Raw genomic sequence first — 16,829 nt, 5'->3', positions numbered from 1 at the left:
GCAAGGCGAGCCCTCTGGCAACTCAGACGTGTGAAGAGCGCTTCTGCAGTTGTTCTGCGACATTAATGGTTTTCTAAAAGCAGCAGCTTAGCCGGTGTCCTTCGGGGAAGCTCTCCTTCCCGTTAGTAAATCTGTACGCCGTGATTCACGTTCAGCTGCTGACCGCAAACAGGCCTTCGAAAATGAGGAAACCTTCATAGGCGCTCTAGTCAGGCCTGGTGCTTTTCAAATCAATTGGCAGGAGACGGAGAAAAGGCTGCATGACGTATTTGGCCGGAATGTAGTGAGAAAATGCTGCTTGTCCCACTGGCAGAGAGAGAATGCGACCACAGGGGAACTGGGCACTGCTTCTGCCAATGGGAAGCCACTTTTAATGCCGAAATGCCTTTTTTTCTGCTCTGAGGTTAATTACCTCTAACGTGCTGCTGTGTCTTGTGCTTGGCATGGCTGCAAAACTGAGAGCCCACAGTAACGCAGGGCAAAGATGGTGAAACACAGAGGTCCCGGGTGGCTGCTGTATGTTGGTGCTGTAGGTAGTAGAGGCTGTGCTCAGCTATGCGGCGGTTCTTGCACAACTGACCATTTTCTCTAAGATCTACCTGGTAATGATATCAGCATTAAAATGCTTTTCTCATAGCTCCAGGGAGGCCAGGAACCGAAATGTCATTAGAAGAGAAATTGGGACATCTGTATCTGTAGCCGGGCTTTTCAGAAAACCTTTTCTTCACGGTTCTTTTTCTTGTTTCGAGCTGCCTTCCTCCACCTCCCCTGCCCTGTGTTGAGCGATGTGAGAGGCGCACTTCTGCGGCAGGTCACCCGCCCGCTATTACCAACCAGCTAAGATAATAGGAGTTTTAGGAAATTTCCATCTTATGAAGATTAGGAATATTTTCAATAAAAATCAGCCTGCAGAGTGGTCAGTTCTCAGTGGAAATTCCAGACATATCAAATAATGTGGCACAGTTGTGTATATTTCATAAAACCAAATTGAAGTATATGGGAAATACCTATGACCCCCTGTTACCCCCCCCCCCCAAAGTTTTTTTTGGGATAAGATTGTAATTTCACCATCCAGGCATGCGAGACATGGGCTCTGTGGCAGCAGAGTAAATTTGGAGATCGGGATATTAGCCGTGCTTCACATGACAAGACCCTGAAGGCCCAGAGCAGCTAAGTGAGTGCTGTCAGCAGGCTGCCCAGTAGGGGGCAATGGAAACTGGGTTTGGGAGCTGAGGCGGTGTGAGGACACACACACTGGCTCTCACCTAAACTGCAGCCATCCTGCCTGAAACGGCAGCGAATAGGGAGCAGACAAGGCCGCTTTGCTGCCTTTGTCAGAGAAAGAAACGCTAGGCGATCTTTCCTGTCTGTAACTACATTCTTTGCGGCATCCTTTAAACTTGCAAGAGCAGACCGGTCATGTTTTATTCGCTGCCACATTTGTTTCAGCCTTCCGGGAAAGCTGGAGCTCTTTGGAGCTGGTGATCTATTTTTTGTCAGGTACGATGGGCCGCTTGCTAAAGCCACCTGTCTGTTGGCATCCTGCTCGGTCTGGGCTTTGTCTGTGCAGTTGACAGTCAGATTGAGGATATTTGCAAACTCCGTAAGATCCTTGAGCTTTGCGACAAAAGCAGAGTAGCAAGTTCCAAAATCACCAGATGCTCGTTTGTGTAGTACCTTCCAAAATAGCCACATTAGCCTCCAGCTAGGTTTTTATTTATTAATTAATTTTTCTTTCAAAGGCCAAATTGTTGGAGGACAGTGTGGTGGCTTACCATCGCTGCCCTCGATTTCTGCTGTGGCCCACTGCTGTGTGGGTAGGGTCTATTGCCCGCTACCGTAGGAGTCCTCCCTCATCGATAGATGTGCCGTCAGTCTGATTTGGTCATTTGTCCTTATTGTGTGAATGTATATCTATGATAGGTTGGTGTCCCATCATTTCCCCAAATGCGCTCATTAATTACAGAGACTGCTGGGAATGGATGGAAGGGCCTTGCTTTGGCAGATGTGTATGGATGTGCTGCTTTCAGTGGGTATGGCTTTTCTGGATGTCTCGCAGCTGTCCCTCACACTCCTCTGGCTCTTAAATTATAAATAGACAGACTGTATGGGCTTTGGTTTTGCCCAGTGAGGTTCTGCATAACTACACAACTTGTTCCAAGATGGGTTTGATGGGAGGATGTGAAGAATGTTGTATTATAGAGAACGACGCATCATATGTTTATGAATTCGGGTTCTGGCCGTCTCTCATCTGTCCGGCGGCACCTTCAAAAGGCACCGGATCTGCATTCATGCCTGGTGTTGCGTGTTCGCTCAGGCTACAAAGACATGAGCTGCTGAGGTTTGTTCAGAGAAATCATCTGCTGTGCTGCCTTTTATTCCACGTCCCGTCACCACTCCCAGTGGATGCTTAGGTGCCCACTCCCCCTGCCACTGCCCCCCCCTCCCCCTGCCACTGCCCCCCCTCCCCACACTCATGAAATGAACCACTCTTATTATTTATTTATTTATTTATTTTTGAAAAGTGCTTCTTTCTCAGTCTGGTTCTCACAACTGTTCTTAATTCACTTGAGTTTGTTCTATAATGAATTAAACTTTCTGAGTGTCTGATGTATTATGTAAGGGACCCTACAGTTTCTGCTCTCAGAGCTGAGATACCAGTTCACCTCAGTTGTATGTGTTTGGACCATTCGAGGAATCCAGAGGACCCCACAGACCCAACAGGAGTAGAACTTTCATAGCCCATCCACATCCCAAGAGGTGTGAAGTCACCTCACTGCCCAGCAGCTGTTCAATATTAACACCATTCTTATTAGCTGGTGGAACAGCCTGGTGTTTTTTGGCAGATCCAGGACACTCTGGAGGGATTTGTCTCGCACTTGGCTTGTGAATTCCCTGGAATCCCCTGGGAGGACCACAAGTTCATAGCTGGGGAAGATGGACAGTCTGGACAGGCCCATTCAACTTGTCACCATCACTGCTCTTGCAAAGTTGGATGGATGGATTTTTTATTTATTTATCTTTATTTTTAGCTGGATGCTTATTTAGTGACTGGAGAAGCAGGTAATTATTATCCAGTTAATTGGGGTAATGTCTTGTTTTTGACCTGCATTTAAGCATAAAATTTTAGCAAATTTCCCTGTAAGTATTTCTTTTTTGGCCACTACGTGCCATTCTTGCAGATCAGTCTATGTGGATGCATTCTCTGCAGGTCGTATTTAGGTTCTTTGTGGTTCGCAGTGAGAGATGGGCCACTCCACATCACCTCAATGTGGTCGTAGAGAGATGCATCCATTCCAAGCATGTAGCAGCACACAATGTCTCACTGGGGACACAATCGATGGCCTTAGTAGGAAACATGCATGCTGACACTGCACCTTATCCTGTGTCTTAATGGGTCCCCATTCTCATCTATTGTCTGTGGTGTCAACTGCAGGTGACAAAATCAGCCATTTGCTCATTTGCATATAATCCATACACACTCGTGGTAATTTAAGCAGCACTTAGAGTGCCAAAGCAATGTAATCAGTGGTTGTGTTCATTGACTGGAAAAATCCTCGTTTTGGGTTACCCCAACATTGATGGGTTACCCCAACATTGATTTAAATCTCACTCTGGTCGCAGTAAGACTTATTATGTATGTTCATACATACACATGTTCACACACAGAGAATTTTATGTCTGGGTGTCAATGCCTGTCATACAATAGATTCATACACAGTGGTGACATACAATGCAGCTGATACATACAATTGTTTGACTGGTGCAGATTAAGTGTGTGTGTGTCAATATCCCTTTTATTTGGCATTTAAGTCTGAGTGAACTGTTGCTGTCACCATGACCCAGTAAACGTGCCGGTGTAGTCAAATGTATGGCTGAGAGAAGCAATTTTATGAATTTTAAGTGTGTGGAAATTGGGGGGATTAAAGGGTCCCGCTGTGCCACTGGGCCCCAGAGGCAGCTTGTCACCTTGGTGGAAAAGCGTGACGCAGTTTGTGCACTTCCAGCCTACGCCGCCTCTGTGCTTCTGACTTTACTCTAGGGGTCAGGTGTTTACAACCGAAGCCGGGTTTGTAATCGCAACATGCAGCATGGTTTGTTATTGCGGCATTTCTGTGGAGCTTAAACTGACTGCCTGTGCTTCCCACCTCCCTGAGGTCTTGTCAGCCTTATACCAACCTGAGGAAGCCGTCCCACTCAGAACTCAGATGAACAATGACAGGCACAGAAACCGGCAAACCGGAGGAAGGCTGTCTGACTACATGGGTCGTTATTCGTGCATGTTGTCCAATGGAAGTGTCTGCTCTCCAGATCTTGCATCTAATTGTCCTTTTTCTTGTTGAATTACATTATTTGGCCACCAGTATTTTTTTTCCTCTTGCCCAAAGTATGCTGGTATGACTTGGCTCCTCAAACTGCCTGTGCCCACAACGATTGTCATTTTATGATGATGTGCGATTTTTAATGAATTATGAATTAATGGAGTGTCAAACTGCTCGGTTGAAATCTTACAGACTGACAAGTGCTTTACTGAGGGGCACCTTTTAAGCTATTTGCCTCATCTAAGCTTCAGGATGACTGTTCTAAAAAAATAATTTGCTTTAATCACTGTCTAGCAACAGTTGATGGCTTCTCTGTTAAAACTATTGCTGTCTTTGTCAATCTCATACTGAATTGGGCAGTAGAGTTAGCAGTAAGTGAGGAGGGGGGGTCTTGTGACTTGGGATGTTTTTGTAGCTCTGAGTGATTTGACGTGCATTTTCTCAAACCTTTGGTCTGTTATACATCACCTGCTCATTAAATGAATGGGTGCTGATGCAGTCTTAAAAGATATTGTCTTTTATTTCCTTAAGATATTTATTTCCCCTCCTGCAGCCCCTGGATGGCTGTGTACGTCAGTTTGACGTACAGAAAATCTGGGGAATCTGTGTAGAGTACAGTTTTAGACTTGTAAGATCTCCTTCCTTTTTCAGATCCAGGCCGCAGATCGGGGCTCCCAGGAGAGGCGAATCCGTGAGTCTGTGTACATACATCATTCATCGCTCTGCTTGTCTTCTGTTTATTCATCCCGCCACATATTCTCCAAGCATTCTCCATAGCTAATAGTATAATTTAACTGGTGATCAAGTGCATAAATTTAATGAGCTGCCGTTATCTTTATTAAAACTAATTGAGTTTTGAAGAAATTTTGCAGGGTTGTAATGAGTTATTTTCCCCCCCCCATGGTGATTTTGCTGGCATAGCTATGAGTTTGCATTCTTATAGCTTTAGTTGTTTGTTGTACGAAGAAACATACCGCAAACATAACGGTCCATCATGGGAGCTCTGTCATTTTATTACCTTGAGAGAAGTGTTTCATGAAGTTGCATGTGCTGTTTTATGTTGCTTAAATGTTCAGGCTTTGTGTGTTTAGGCTCGTGAGTGAATCTGTGAGGCGTGTGTTTGTTGTGATGTGGCCCTCGGCCATGCGCTTGCATTGGCACACGCCTTCCAGCAGGGGCATCCAGCCATCTGTGTGCATTGGTGCACGTGGCCCCGCTTCTGTCTCCCTGGTTTATTCCCCAGGCACTCTCCTGTCGCACACGCAGTCCCGTCGTTCGCTGCAGTCTTGTCACCTCTGTAGACACGGATGCCTTTGGTGCTGCATTTCCAAACGAGTGTGATCCAGCATGACGCCTGTTCGCACGAGGATGACGCCGCTTTGCCGCTCGCCCTGCCATGCTCCACTGGCTCCATCAATGGGGCTGTGACCTCGGTCGGCGAGAGAAGAACAGCCAGCTTAAAAATGCTTTGAATAAGTCATCTTGTACACCGACTCAAGTTCTTTTGAAATGTTCTTTCTGGATGGGAAATTGTCCTTTTGTATTGTAACCGAAATGCCTTCATGTCAAACACCATTGGAGACCTAAAACCCCATAGAAAATATGGGAGAAAATATTAGTTTGACAACGACCTGGTGAACCTGAGCCCCACTGTGGCTGTACCTCTTCAGAGCAAAATGTTCCAAGAAGGATAAGGATGAAATCTATTTTCTGTTCATCAGCATACGACAAAATCAATTTACTCTGGGTTATCTGGATCTGGTTTCGGCCCCTCTGCTCAAGAGTAGATTTCATCGCTATGGTTCCCTGCCAACGAAACAACCATTCACAGTTGCAGCCAGCCAGAGAGGGAGGGAGGGAGGAAGTGTGGGCTGATGCCACCTCACGCCTGGGCGTGGGCCGCAAACCACGGCAGAGATGTCGCCTAAGCTTGTAAGCTTCTTCGTTATCCTCTCAGCTGGGTTGCCACAGAAACAAAAGCTGAAGGAGCATCGTGCTTCAGTGCACGCTTGTCCTGCCTGCGACTGTCCCTGCAGAGAAGCCCAGAGACTCTCAGATGTTTGGTCTATTGAAAAATCCTAACCGGGCCACAGTGAGCCTGTATACATTGTGGGAGCAAGTAGCCGGAGTTCTGCTTTTCTCCCAGGCAAAACCTGTTGGAAATTTAGCTCAGATTCCAACAAAGCTTGAAGATTTCTATGGGTGGTGGGGGCGGGGGAGGGCTTTAGTGAAAGGTAAGGCTTGGCAGTTGTTTTGAAGTGTAAATAAAATTGTCAGGTGAGTAAAAAAGCGAGCAGGTGTTATAATATTTTGAAAAAATTTAACAGTATACAGTATTTTTCTTATCTGTTGTATGATGAGTACGTTAAGGCAAAACTCACAGAAGTATGTGCCCCCATACTCCTGTGGGGCACAGAGATTTTAAATATTTTATGAAACATACGTTTCCTATTTTCTAAACCAATTCAGAGCTGTTGTATTATGGGTATAATGCCTTGAAGGGGCATTCTGGTGGTCTGGAGCAAATCCCGTGAAGCCCTGGGTGTGTAAGGCGAGATACCAATAGTTCAACTCAGAAAAGGCAAAAGCAAAGGCAAGGACGCGCTCTGGGGTCGTGTGGAGGAGATACTATCTGTCAGACTGCCTTCCAGCCTCGTCAAGCTAATGTATGCGGAGCATCTGTTTGTAAAACACCGGAGGGGGTGCTATTAGGAAATTAATGTATAGGCAAACAAACTGCCTACAACCAAGGCACTTCTTATTTTTATCTCCCCATTACCTGCGGGGGAAAGACGTGTAATTGTGAGGAGTCCCTACTTCAGTATTTTTTTGCATCTTTGTGAAGTAGAATTTCATTTTAATGCTGGTGGTCCGGTTTTTTAAAATCATTTTTAATTACACATCAACATTATGCCACTGCGGTGTCAGTTTCCAGTGGCCAGTGGTGGCTCGACAAAACAAGGCTGATAATTTTCAAAGCTTCTTTATTTGTAATGTAAGTGTTTTATAAAAGGCATGAAATGCTGGTCTTTGTGGTCAGTCTCTCACTGTGGCAGAAAGCCTCCCCATTAGGGAGGTATTCTGAGTGAATATAGATCTGTATTGACAGTGATGTGTCCCATTACCTTAATGATGCATTCTTGAACAACTGGCAACAATGTTCTCTTTCGGCTTTGCAATAGCGTGAAACAGTTTTGCAGCAGAATGATGCTGCCTGACTGATGCGCGCCTCTTATGAAAGGTAGAGGGTGGAGCACTAAAGACGTCAGTTGTAAGAGACACACACTGTGACGTGGAATGTGCTGCTAGTGCCAGGAACAGGCACAGCAACAACAAGAAGTTATGATGGTGTTTTGTGTTGCCACGGCAACTTATAATCAGCAGCCACCCCACCCGCCTCCAATGGCTACAGATAGTCCAATTAAATGAAACCCAGATGGCGGTGATTGGACTGAATTCTTTATTAGGGGAAAGGCTTCACTGGGAGGATTCAGGACTTGGTAGAAAGCTTGTAGGCAGGGTTTCCCAGGTGTTTGCTGTTAGAGCATCTCCATCCATCCATCCATCCATCCATTCATCCATCCATCCCTCCCAGAAAGGTATCTATTTTATCTATGTCTTTGAGCCTTGAGCCCATTTTAGTTTTTGATGTTGAATAGAGTGAAGTCCTTTATTTTTGGGTAACCTTACAATTTTGCACATCTTTCCTGCCCTTGTGACTGTCCTCTGTCACAGAAAAAAAGTCTAGTGCATGAACGAAGAGACCAATTTATGGGCCGAGAGCGTGAGGTCCTTAGAAGCTCTTTCTGATTTGGAGTACGATGGAGAACAAAGGTGCACTGCTGTCCTAGATTCGTGATCTGGCTGTGGGCCAACCTATTAGAAAGGCCACAAAGGAACCTCCGGGAACGTGCTGACAGAAGCCGTACTGAAGGCCAACAGACGGCGGCTGCTCGCTCCGTTGGGGTTGGGAGGGGGGAGGTGTATCGCGATGTACTGTGCATCTTCATTGAGGCTCTGCGCAGGCTCCCTTCAGCGGACTGCCATGTGTCGGCCCCGCCCCTGCCCCCGCCCCTGCTTCCTTGCTTCACGTCCAGTGACTCGGCTGACCTTTCGTTCACCCTTTCAGCCCAGGAACGCCATGCTTCTTGAATCCAGGCCATCCTGCTTTCTCAACCCCTAAGTCCTTCACACGCGTCTCCCAGAGCTTAGACCCGTCTGATTTCTGCGAGCGATTTTTACCTGAGTCTCTCTAAAGGGCAGTGTAACGTTTAAAGTGTATTGACTGGATTGAGCATTTGAGTCTGTTTTTAAAGCTTAATTGGCTCCAGGTCTTGAATTATTGATGGGGTTGGGGGAGGGGTCACCTCTCTTCTGGTATGAATCCTGCGTTCGATTATTTCTCTCCGAGTCGGAACTCGGATGAAAACGTCACGAACAATTTTGTTGTCCGAGTTTCCCCTGTGACGTAATTTCAGCATGGTGGCTTATACACTCAACAGTAATTCTATTTTATAAATCTTTAAAAATGTTTATTTTGTTAAATGTATTAATAGTTATAAATGTAATTGCACGTGTTTGATTTAGAGAATACCATATCATGACCGTAAACAGCATCCTAGCATGCAATATCAGATTTTTACCAGACTTGTTAGTGTCTTTGGTTTGTTTGTAATTTGTTTGCCTCTCGAAAAAAGAATATCGCTATCAATGTACTAAAATATTTTATAAAGCTTTTAATGTGGTTTGACTAGTTTGTGTTTCTCGTTTGTTTGTCTCTCGGAAAAAATAATCTCACTCCAAATCTGCTAAAATATAAAGCAACAACACACAGCAGCATGTTCATGGAGGCAGGTGTGTTTGTTCCGAGACGTGGTAGCTCGAACGGGAGATTGTCAGACGTGATGTCATTCCTTTCGGAATTTCCGAGTTCCGAGAGACAAACGAACGCACCATTATTATTACCTGTTACTGCCGTTATCTTATGGGACTGCAGTGACCTGAGGGATCTGGACCTGCCGCTGAAGTCTCCATCTCTAAAGGAGACCTTCTCCATATGCTTCCTGAAGAGGTTGGAAAGCATCCGCACTGACCTTTCCAGCTTCCAGCTCAGAAGTTAGAAAACAGAACTCACAGAAGCACGGACCAGTCGCCCGTGCAATTAGGCGGGTTTATTAATATGAGGGTATGTTTGGCCTGGGGAGCGGAACCGCAGCTGTGGCACGCCGGCTCGCCTTACCGCATGCGGGCAGCGCACCGTGAATACCAATCGCACCGGAGCACGTCTAATCCGCTTTTGCGATGGAATCGCCCCGCCGGGCATCACAGCTCATTGGTGGACGGTAGTATCGATTCATGCAGGCGTGACTCAGAGCCTCACGTGTGTATAAGCTCCGGGAAGATGCTGCCTCTCACTGACATGGGGGGTAACTGCTACTTGGTAATGTCAAGTCCATTTTAGATGGTTTCATGTACTGAGGATAATGCCGTAGCTCGGTGGAGTGTGGCCAGATTTGTCCCGAGATGGTCAACATTCAGGGCAGCAGCGCTGGATCGGCTCGTTCATATGAACAAACTCAGCCCAGAGTCCTATCTCCTGCCGTGTTAAATCGCCACTAGTAGTGGGTGTGGGTACTGAACAGGAGCCGCAGAACTTAGCCAGGTTGGATGCTGTAGAGTGTTTCCTTACTAAGGTCTAGCAGGGGTTGTGATATTGCTGTGCTGTTTGGCCTAATGTTCTAATGTTCTTTATTTACATCATAAGAGCTTCTCTGTCTGTATGGAGTATGCGTGACCCTTCGGAGTAAAAGTGTGTGAGTCTCTGGATGGTAAGACTGCATTCAGGCATCATATCAGCTGACAATGCATCTGCCCTTCACTTGCATATGGATTTTTTAGAGGATGCTGACAATGCCTGCAAGGTTATCAGACCTGGTGCAGTGGCAGCCCTTTGTGCAATCAGGGCTTTAGAATAGCTTTTTGAAAATTAAGTGATATCACTATAAACTAAAGAAATGTCTCCAAGGACATTTTTTAATGCATATTCAAAATGCAAAAAACCAAGCATGAAAATTTTTTTCTTTTTCTATTCACTGCAGGCCAGATCTTCCTGTGCCGATTGTTTGTGTCATCTGCAATTATATTATCACATGAGGTATTTAACCAGGGTCGCTTTGGTAAATATCATACCATGGAGACGCTTTAGATGTAGACTGGAGCTTGAAATTGTAACCTGCATAAAATTGCTTATGATCAAAACATCTGCTGGGCAAATGAATAATGCGGCAATTAGAACGAGATGTAAAGCAGGGAGAGCAGCTGTTAGTGATGTTTTGGTCAGGCGGACACCTTAAGAGTGACGAGGGCAGTGCGTGTGGCCGTGTCGTGGTGAGCGAGCTTCGGCAGAGCATACCTGCCAGGTTGTCTGTTTTTATCCTGTGACATTCTGGCTTTAATAACACTATAGGGAGCCACCCATGTACATTTGTTAAATAATAGATTTTAAGGGAAAAAATGCTATTGGTAAAGCAGCCGCTACGCCTCCGGGACTCATTGTTTTTCTCCCAGCTCCCCCTGGAGAGACGTATCACAGATTAATTTGTGCTTTTGCTGGCAGGTGTGACCCCATGTTTAATATAACAAAGGCTCATGCTGTGAGTGACAGCTGCTTTGATTATTGCCTGTATGAATGTTTGGCTCTCTTTCAAAGGTGCTTAGATGAAGGGTGTACACAGATCTTGGATGCCACTGTTGATATGCATCAATTGATTTTATAATGATTTTGATTTTGAAACTGATAGGTTAGTCCATGGTTTCATTAAAATGCTTTAATATAGATACCAGTAGGTAAATGCTTAGTGGAGCAAGACTAAGCGGCTGGATGTGGAAGGAGTTCATTTGGTAAGACCTGCAGTGAGCTGGGACCAGTATTTCCTTATACCTCAGTCAACCAGTAGATCTCTGGAATTCTAGAGTCCAGCCCCTATGGAATGCAGTGTCCAGGACATATTGATAAACTAACATGACAGACACACCAGCTATATAACCAGTGGGCATTCTGACACAATAAATCATCCTCCAAGCAGTGTGTCCAGCATCAGGGGGCTCATTCTCTCTCGCTCTCTCTCTCTCTCTCTCTCAAAAAAAAAAAAAAAATCTCCTGTGATTTAAATTCGTGGCCAAGGGTCCTCGCAGGAAGTGCGATGAAATCCTCTTCTGTTTGTCATTGAGAAATGCCCGGGGCGTATCTGGCCGGGAACGCACCATCCCTAATCGCTGCTGTGTTCCCCAATTGATTTATCGATTGCTTGCTTTGCCCACCGAGGCTGGGTGGGAAGGTACTGGCTGCAGAACTCCGGCAAGGCCGTCATCAAGGGGATGAGCGAGGGGGCGCCCCACACCGGACAGTACCTGATTGCCACCAGCACCTTTTGCTGTCGATGATTAATGGGAGCCCATTAATCCGGGGGTCTGGCTGGTGGGCTTGCTTTTAATGAGGCTTCCTTTTCATTCCGTATTTGTAACTGTCTGTCTTTCGTGACCCAGCACTGGGCGAGGATCGCATGCGTAACTGGAGACAGTCACTGGGCCTGCCGGTCTTCCCGTGAGTTCCGCTTTCCCCTCTTCATTTGGGGTGACATGGGGGCCCGAGGCAGCTTGGGGGGGTGGAGGTGATGGACATTGGTTCCTGGCTATGAATACACCCGACCGCGCCGCAGTGTGTGCTGTCCGGTCACTGTGGTGGCCTGTGGGAACATGTGCAGGCTCAGAAACGGCAGAGCAGGTAGGACTACCAGTGATGCCTCCTGGCTCTTGTGCCTCTGCTCTGTGCCGGCTGTGTTGACTCGCTATTCCATGTTTATGGCATTTTAATAAATATAGTCATTTAGTTCCAAATTCAGCTTTTAAAAATTACATGCAGCATAAGCAGTCTGTCACTATGGAAGAGCTGCTGCTGTTTGTTTACTTGATTGTTTATGCTCAGTGTGAGAGAAGTGAAACTCGCACGTGGTTCTTTTTTTTTCTCGTTTTGTCACTCTTGCAGCGTTTTGAACTTCAGCATTCCCGCTTATTGCCTCTCCCTGTCTAAAAACTCCACATGACTGCTGGAAAGCGAATCGAGCTTATGAGGTTTTAATGAGAGGGTTTAATTACCTCGAGCAGTGTGACGGACCATTCCAAATGGCTATATGCTTTGGAAATCTCCTTCAGTTTCAAGCCGTGATATGATCTGTCGCATATCATGGAGATGTCACGGCAAGTGTTAATCGTCCCTAAGTTCTGTGTGCTTCGTTACGCTGTTTTATGTGGTTAACTGTGGAGATGTTATCCTGGAATTCATCCATCAGTTCTTGGAGACTGCAATAACAGCAGCATGAAAGCAGTTCTACAAACTGTATGAAGTATATTTTTTGTGGCAGTGGTTTTGTGGTTCATTATTCTATGGTTCAGTACGGGGGCCTGAGCATGGAAACGCCTCTTAACTGCTATGCCCCCTACTGCCTATTAGACTGCAGTGTAAATTAGTCCCTCTCCCTGGGTAGGACAGTCCTTGGCCAGCAGGCCCCCTGGGCTGACAGTAATGAGGGTTAACCCTGCAGTAAGAAGACAAGGGGCCTCAGGCACAGTCCTGGTGTTGAAATAATTATGGAGCCATTGTGCTGAGCTGCCAGTCATACACACTCTGCTGGTGCACACTTTTGACATTTACACCTCCTAGTGGATAGTGGTGAAACCAGCACACTGGCACAGGTGAATAAAAAAATTGTGCACCTTAACTCTTCTGTGTTTTTCAAAAAACCTTTTCAAAGAATTGCCCCCCTCCCCCATCCCCATTCGTATTGAATTGTTTCTCTGTTCTTTTTGTTGAGGCATCAATCGAGGTCAGATGCATGTTTTCACTCTGCCTTGGGCTTCTTGTCGGAGACCGGACTCCGATCTGAAGTGTGATGCCTTTGTGTGTCAGATCTAAATTGTGCTCGTCCTTCCAGTAATTGAGGTTGATAATGTGCTCCTTCGTCCTGTGTTTCAGGCTCACAGGAAGTGGTGTTTGTCATTCTGAGCCAGCGGAACTCATTCCACGTGGAGCGGGCTCACAAACGCAAGGCCAGTCTCATTCAGCAGGCAGAGAACATCAGACAGGTATGCTGTCCCCTGCGGGTCTCATCAGCGTTCAGACCACATGCTCAGTGAATTTCTCCAAAGTATCAGGACCATTTATTAATGCGAGCCGCCCCAGGTGCCAGAGCAAGTAACTGCAATGATCTATAGCAGATTTTCCAAAATGCCGCACAGAAGCAGCTTGTCACACAATCTCCCACATCTCAGCACTGCCTAAGGACTTATCCCAGGCTCAGGTTGCCTTTTCTCATCGTAAGAACAGGCACAAGAACCAGACAGAAACACCTGTCCGCAGTTATCAGTGTCTGGTCTGAACAGCTGGTTCCATCATCAATCTGTGCTGTAATGTCTCAAAACATCAGAAACATCCTGTTTATTTCCAACAAGATTTTTCTGATTCTGCAGCAGTTTTTTTGAGTGTGAGGCAGCAGGAAGCATGCTGAGCGCACAAAGGCCATTAAACAGTATTACTCATCATAATACTGCATTTATTTTGTCTGAAGGCTGTTCCAGCCAGCACTGACCTTTTTTTTTTTTTTTTTTTTTTAAATTTGAATTGGTCTAATTGCTATTGAGGAAAAGTACCAAAATATTTGGCCATCTTGTGTCTGTGTGTAATCAAAGTCAACAAGGAGTTGTAGAGAGACAGGCTGGCATTTTTCTATTTAATACTGTGAATAGTACTAAGTGGTTTAAAAATAAATGATTGTCGTTTAATCACTCTAAATGATGCTATTTACATACATCACCACTAGATGCCACTATTGAACTAACTGTATCCAAGCTATTCTTCTTTAGGAATATAAAATATTTTTTAACATTGCATGTGACCAAACAGCAGGGTCCAGTTTTTTGGCCTATATTTATATCCATATATATTTTTTTGTGGAAATCTATATTTACAGAATATTGGAGTTTCCAACTTAACATTATTACCATTGCATTGCTTGGCTGACATTTTTATTCATACTGAAAGTTTGCATTTAATTCTACATACACATTATTCATTTACCATAAATTGATGAGATATCAAAGTTACAACAGCTCTTGCACTCCTGTAATTATAATAACTAGGTAATAAAACCGGAATTCTTACATGTATTCCCATAGCAACATCTATACCCAAATCATTCTTAGAATTCTTGTGTTTGCAATATATGACACTGTAATTTCCTTCTGTTTGGGGTCTGAACCATTTTCCATTAAACAAAAGTTACATTAATATGCGTGTTCTGAGTTTTTGTTCACAGGGCAGTCAGCTAAGGGAGTGAAAGTGTTTTTTTTTTAATTTAAAAATAAACACCCTTGACTTGCACAAAATGTGAAGAGTTGCTGATAACCATATCAGCGGTGTCAACTGGCAGAGAGGAGTGAGTCATGCAGATGGATGTTGAGCGAGGGGCCTGGTATGCAGTGCTTCAGTCCTCCAGCTGGGGGTGGGGGGGGGGGTTCCTCTCTGTAGGTGTTCTCCTTTGCACATTGTTGGGTGTGGGGTTAAGGTCAGTCATGTTGGGACAGATGTTAATATGCATTAGGTGTGCAGCATATTTTCCAGTTTTAGCAGTGTGATATGCTGTGATATTGGGGACTCACTGGCCGGCCTGTGTGTTTGTCAACAACGGAAGTGTTATAATCCCAGGATTTTATGATATGCCCTTCAGTGTTGGCTTACTTTTATGTCTCCTTGAAAATTTATTAAAAAGAATGATGACAGTCGTCCATCTTCCTCCCTTTATAGATTCATGAACATCTGATGACTTTTCACTACTAATACTGTTTAATGCCAATTTAAGCATTTGGTGTTTCCAAGGAGTTTGGGGTAAACAGGGACTGTGAGACCTGCTTTTGTATGTGTTTGCCAAACTGCTTCAGTGAAGAAGAACGTAAATGACTTGTTGCCATAATAATTGTAGCTCCTTAAAAACACCACATAAAGGCTTGGACTTGGGGATTGTGCGCTGAGGAACTGCCAGGTCACTCTCATAAATGAGTAATTCCTGCATACATTCTGGAAATACTTCTGCAGTGAGGTGTGTGATTGAGGCTGGCGGTGCCGTGTTGAGCTTGGAGATGATCAGCTCTGGGACTCACCTGTTCCTTTTCCATAACCCCAGATGTAATGTAGTGCTTTTGTATTTAAAAATTTATTTATTTTTTTACACTGATGATAGTTACAGTATGGTGTATCGTGGGTGAGTCAGTTTTCTGTGACTCATCGTAAGAAGCCGGTAGGTCTTGAGGGTATAGCAGGTACCCTGTTACGCACAGTGCTCAAAATAAGTGACTCCCTGCGCGTCCCATCCGTCAGGGTGCAGCATCACTAATCAGGAGCAGGTAAGCTGTCTCTGAGCTCTGCATATAGGACGACAGCTGCTAAGCCACCATTACACTCGTAGGGGGAACAAGGTGGGCGTCTCTCACAGACCTGCTGGGCCACTTGCAGGTCGCCAACTGGACAGCAAGCAGAGAAGCATAGATTTTTTATTTTACCCTACAGTGTGTGAGCTGTAGTACGTACAGAAAAAGCACCGGATACGAGGAGGACGCCCTCTGGGAGGGTGAGGTGCGAGGAGGTGTTATGGACGACCAAGTCTGGAACACAAGTAGAAACATCCAAACTGACAATGTGACAAAACAAACTTCCTGTACCTTTACGCTTCCTCCTCATCGTGGCGGAGAGGAAGTGATGTCTGTTAGCAGCACAGTTTGCTGCAAGCGAGTATCGGAGTGGTTAGACATGGATACTCACATACAGTACAGGCCTGGGAAAGGGGTCTCTGAATTGTTTTTGGAAAAATTTAAATGGCTTTGAACGCGCATGGTAGGTAAATTGCAAAACAAGGCTAATATTTTCTACACAATGCCTGATTAGCAGCAGCGCTTGCCAATTTGTGTTCCATTCTTTTGCTGAGCGTGAAACTTTTAATATGAAAGCCCACTTCAAGAAACCACAAAGCCCAATTTATTTTTGCATTTTCTTTTGGCTTTTACATAATTGTTTCATTTGAAAGCAGACCGACTGTAAATTATCAGGGTGAATCCCACAGATGTTGAGGAAATAGCAAAATCAAAATATTTTCAGCATATTGAAGTGCAATTAAGAAGAACAATGGAGCTTGGAATAAGAGTGAATGTTGAATTTGCTCTGAATTATGTTCAGGGTTTGGGCTGCAGACCCATTCAGCTGTCTGTGGCATGTCTGTTTCATTGTCCTCTTGAACGTTGCTGGTGGCAACATGGGATGCAGCCCAAAAAAAAAAAAACCAAGCTAAGCAGCAAAATGTAAAAACATTTTATGAATTTCAACTTGAATCAAATTCTGGGGGTGACCCTGAGATGCAGGAGACCCATTCATCTTCGGAGCCATATTTTTCAAATGCCTGTGTT

The 16,829-nt window shown here is 45.1% G+C and overlaps 1 protein-coding gene across 2 annotated transcripts in view; it reads left to right on the top strand.

Moving 5' to 3' along the window:
* Positions 1 to 16,829, top strand: part of b3glcta (beta 3-glucosyltransferase a) — a 62,551-nt gene that overhangs the window by 14,466 nt on the left and 31,256 nt on the right. For both annotated transcript variants that reach the window (XM_072701646.1, XM_023826055.2), the window contains exons 3-4: positions 4,974 to 5,013; positions 13,354 to 13,463. In XM_072701646.1, coding sequence (XP_072557747.1) covers positions 4,974 to 5,013; positions 13,354 to 13,463 — 150 coding nt within the window. The remainder of the gene's footprint in view (positions 1 to 4,973; positions 5,014 to 13,353; positions 13,464 to 16,829) is intronic.

Source organism: Paramormyrops kingsleyae, chromosome 17 (genome assembly GCF_048594095.1).
Source record: "Paramormyrops kingsleyae isolate MSU_618 chromosome 17, PKINGS_0.4, whole genome shotgun sequence".
Classification (NCBI taxonomy): domain Eukaryota; kingdom Metazoa; phylum Chordata; class Actinopteri; order Osteoglossiformes; family Mormyridae; genus Paramormyrops; species Paramormyrops kingsleyae.
Note: the sequence above shows the minus strand (reverse complement) of the source record. Positions and strands in the feature narration are given on the sequence as shown.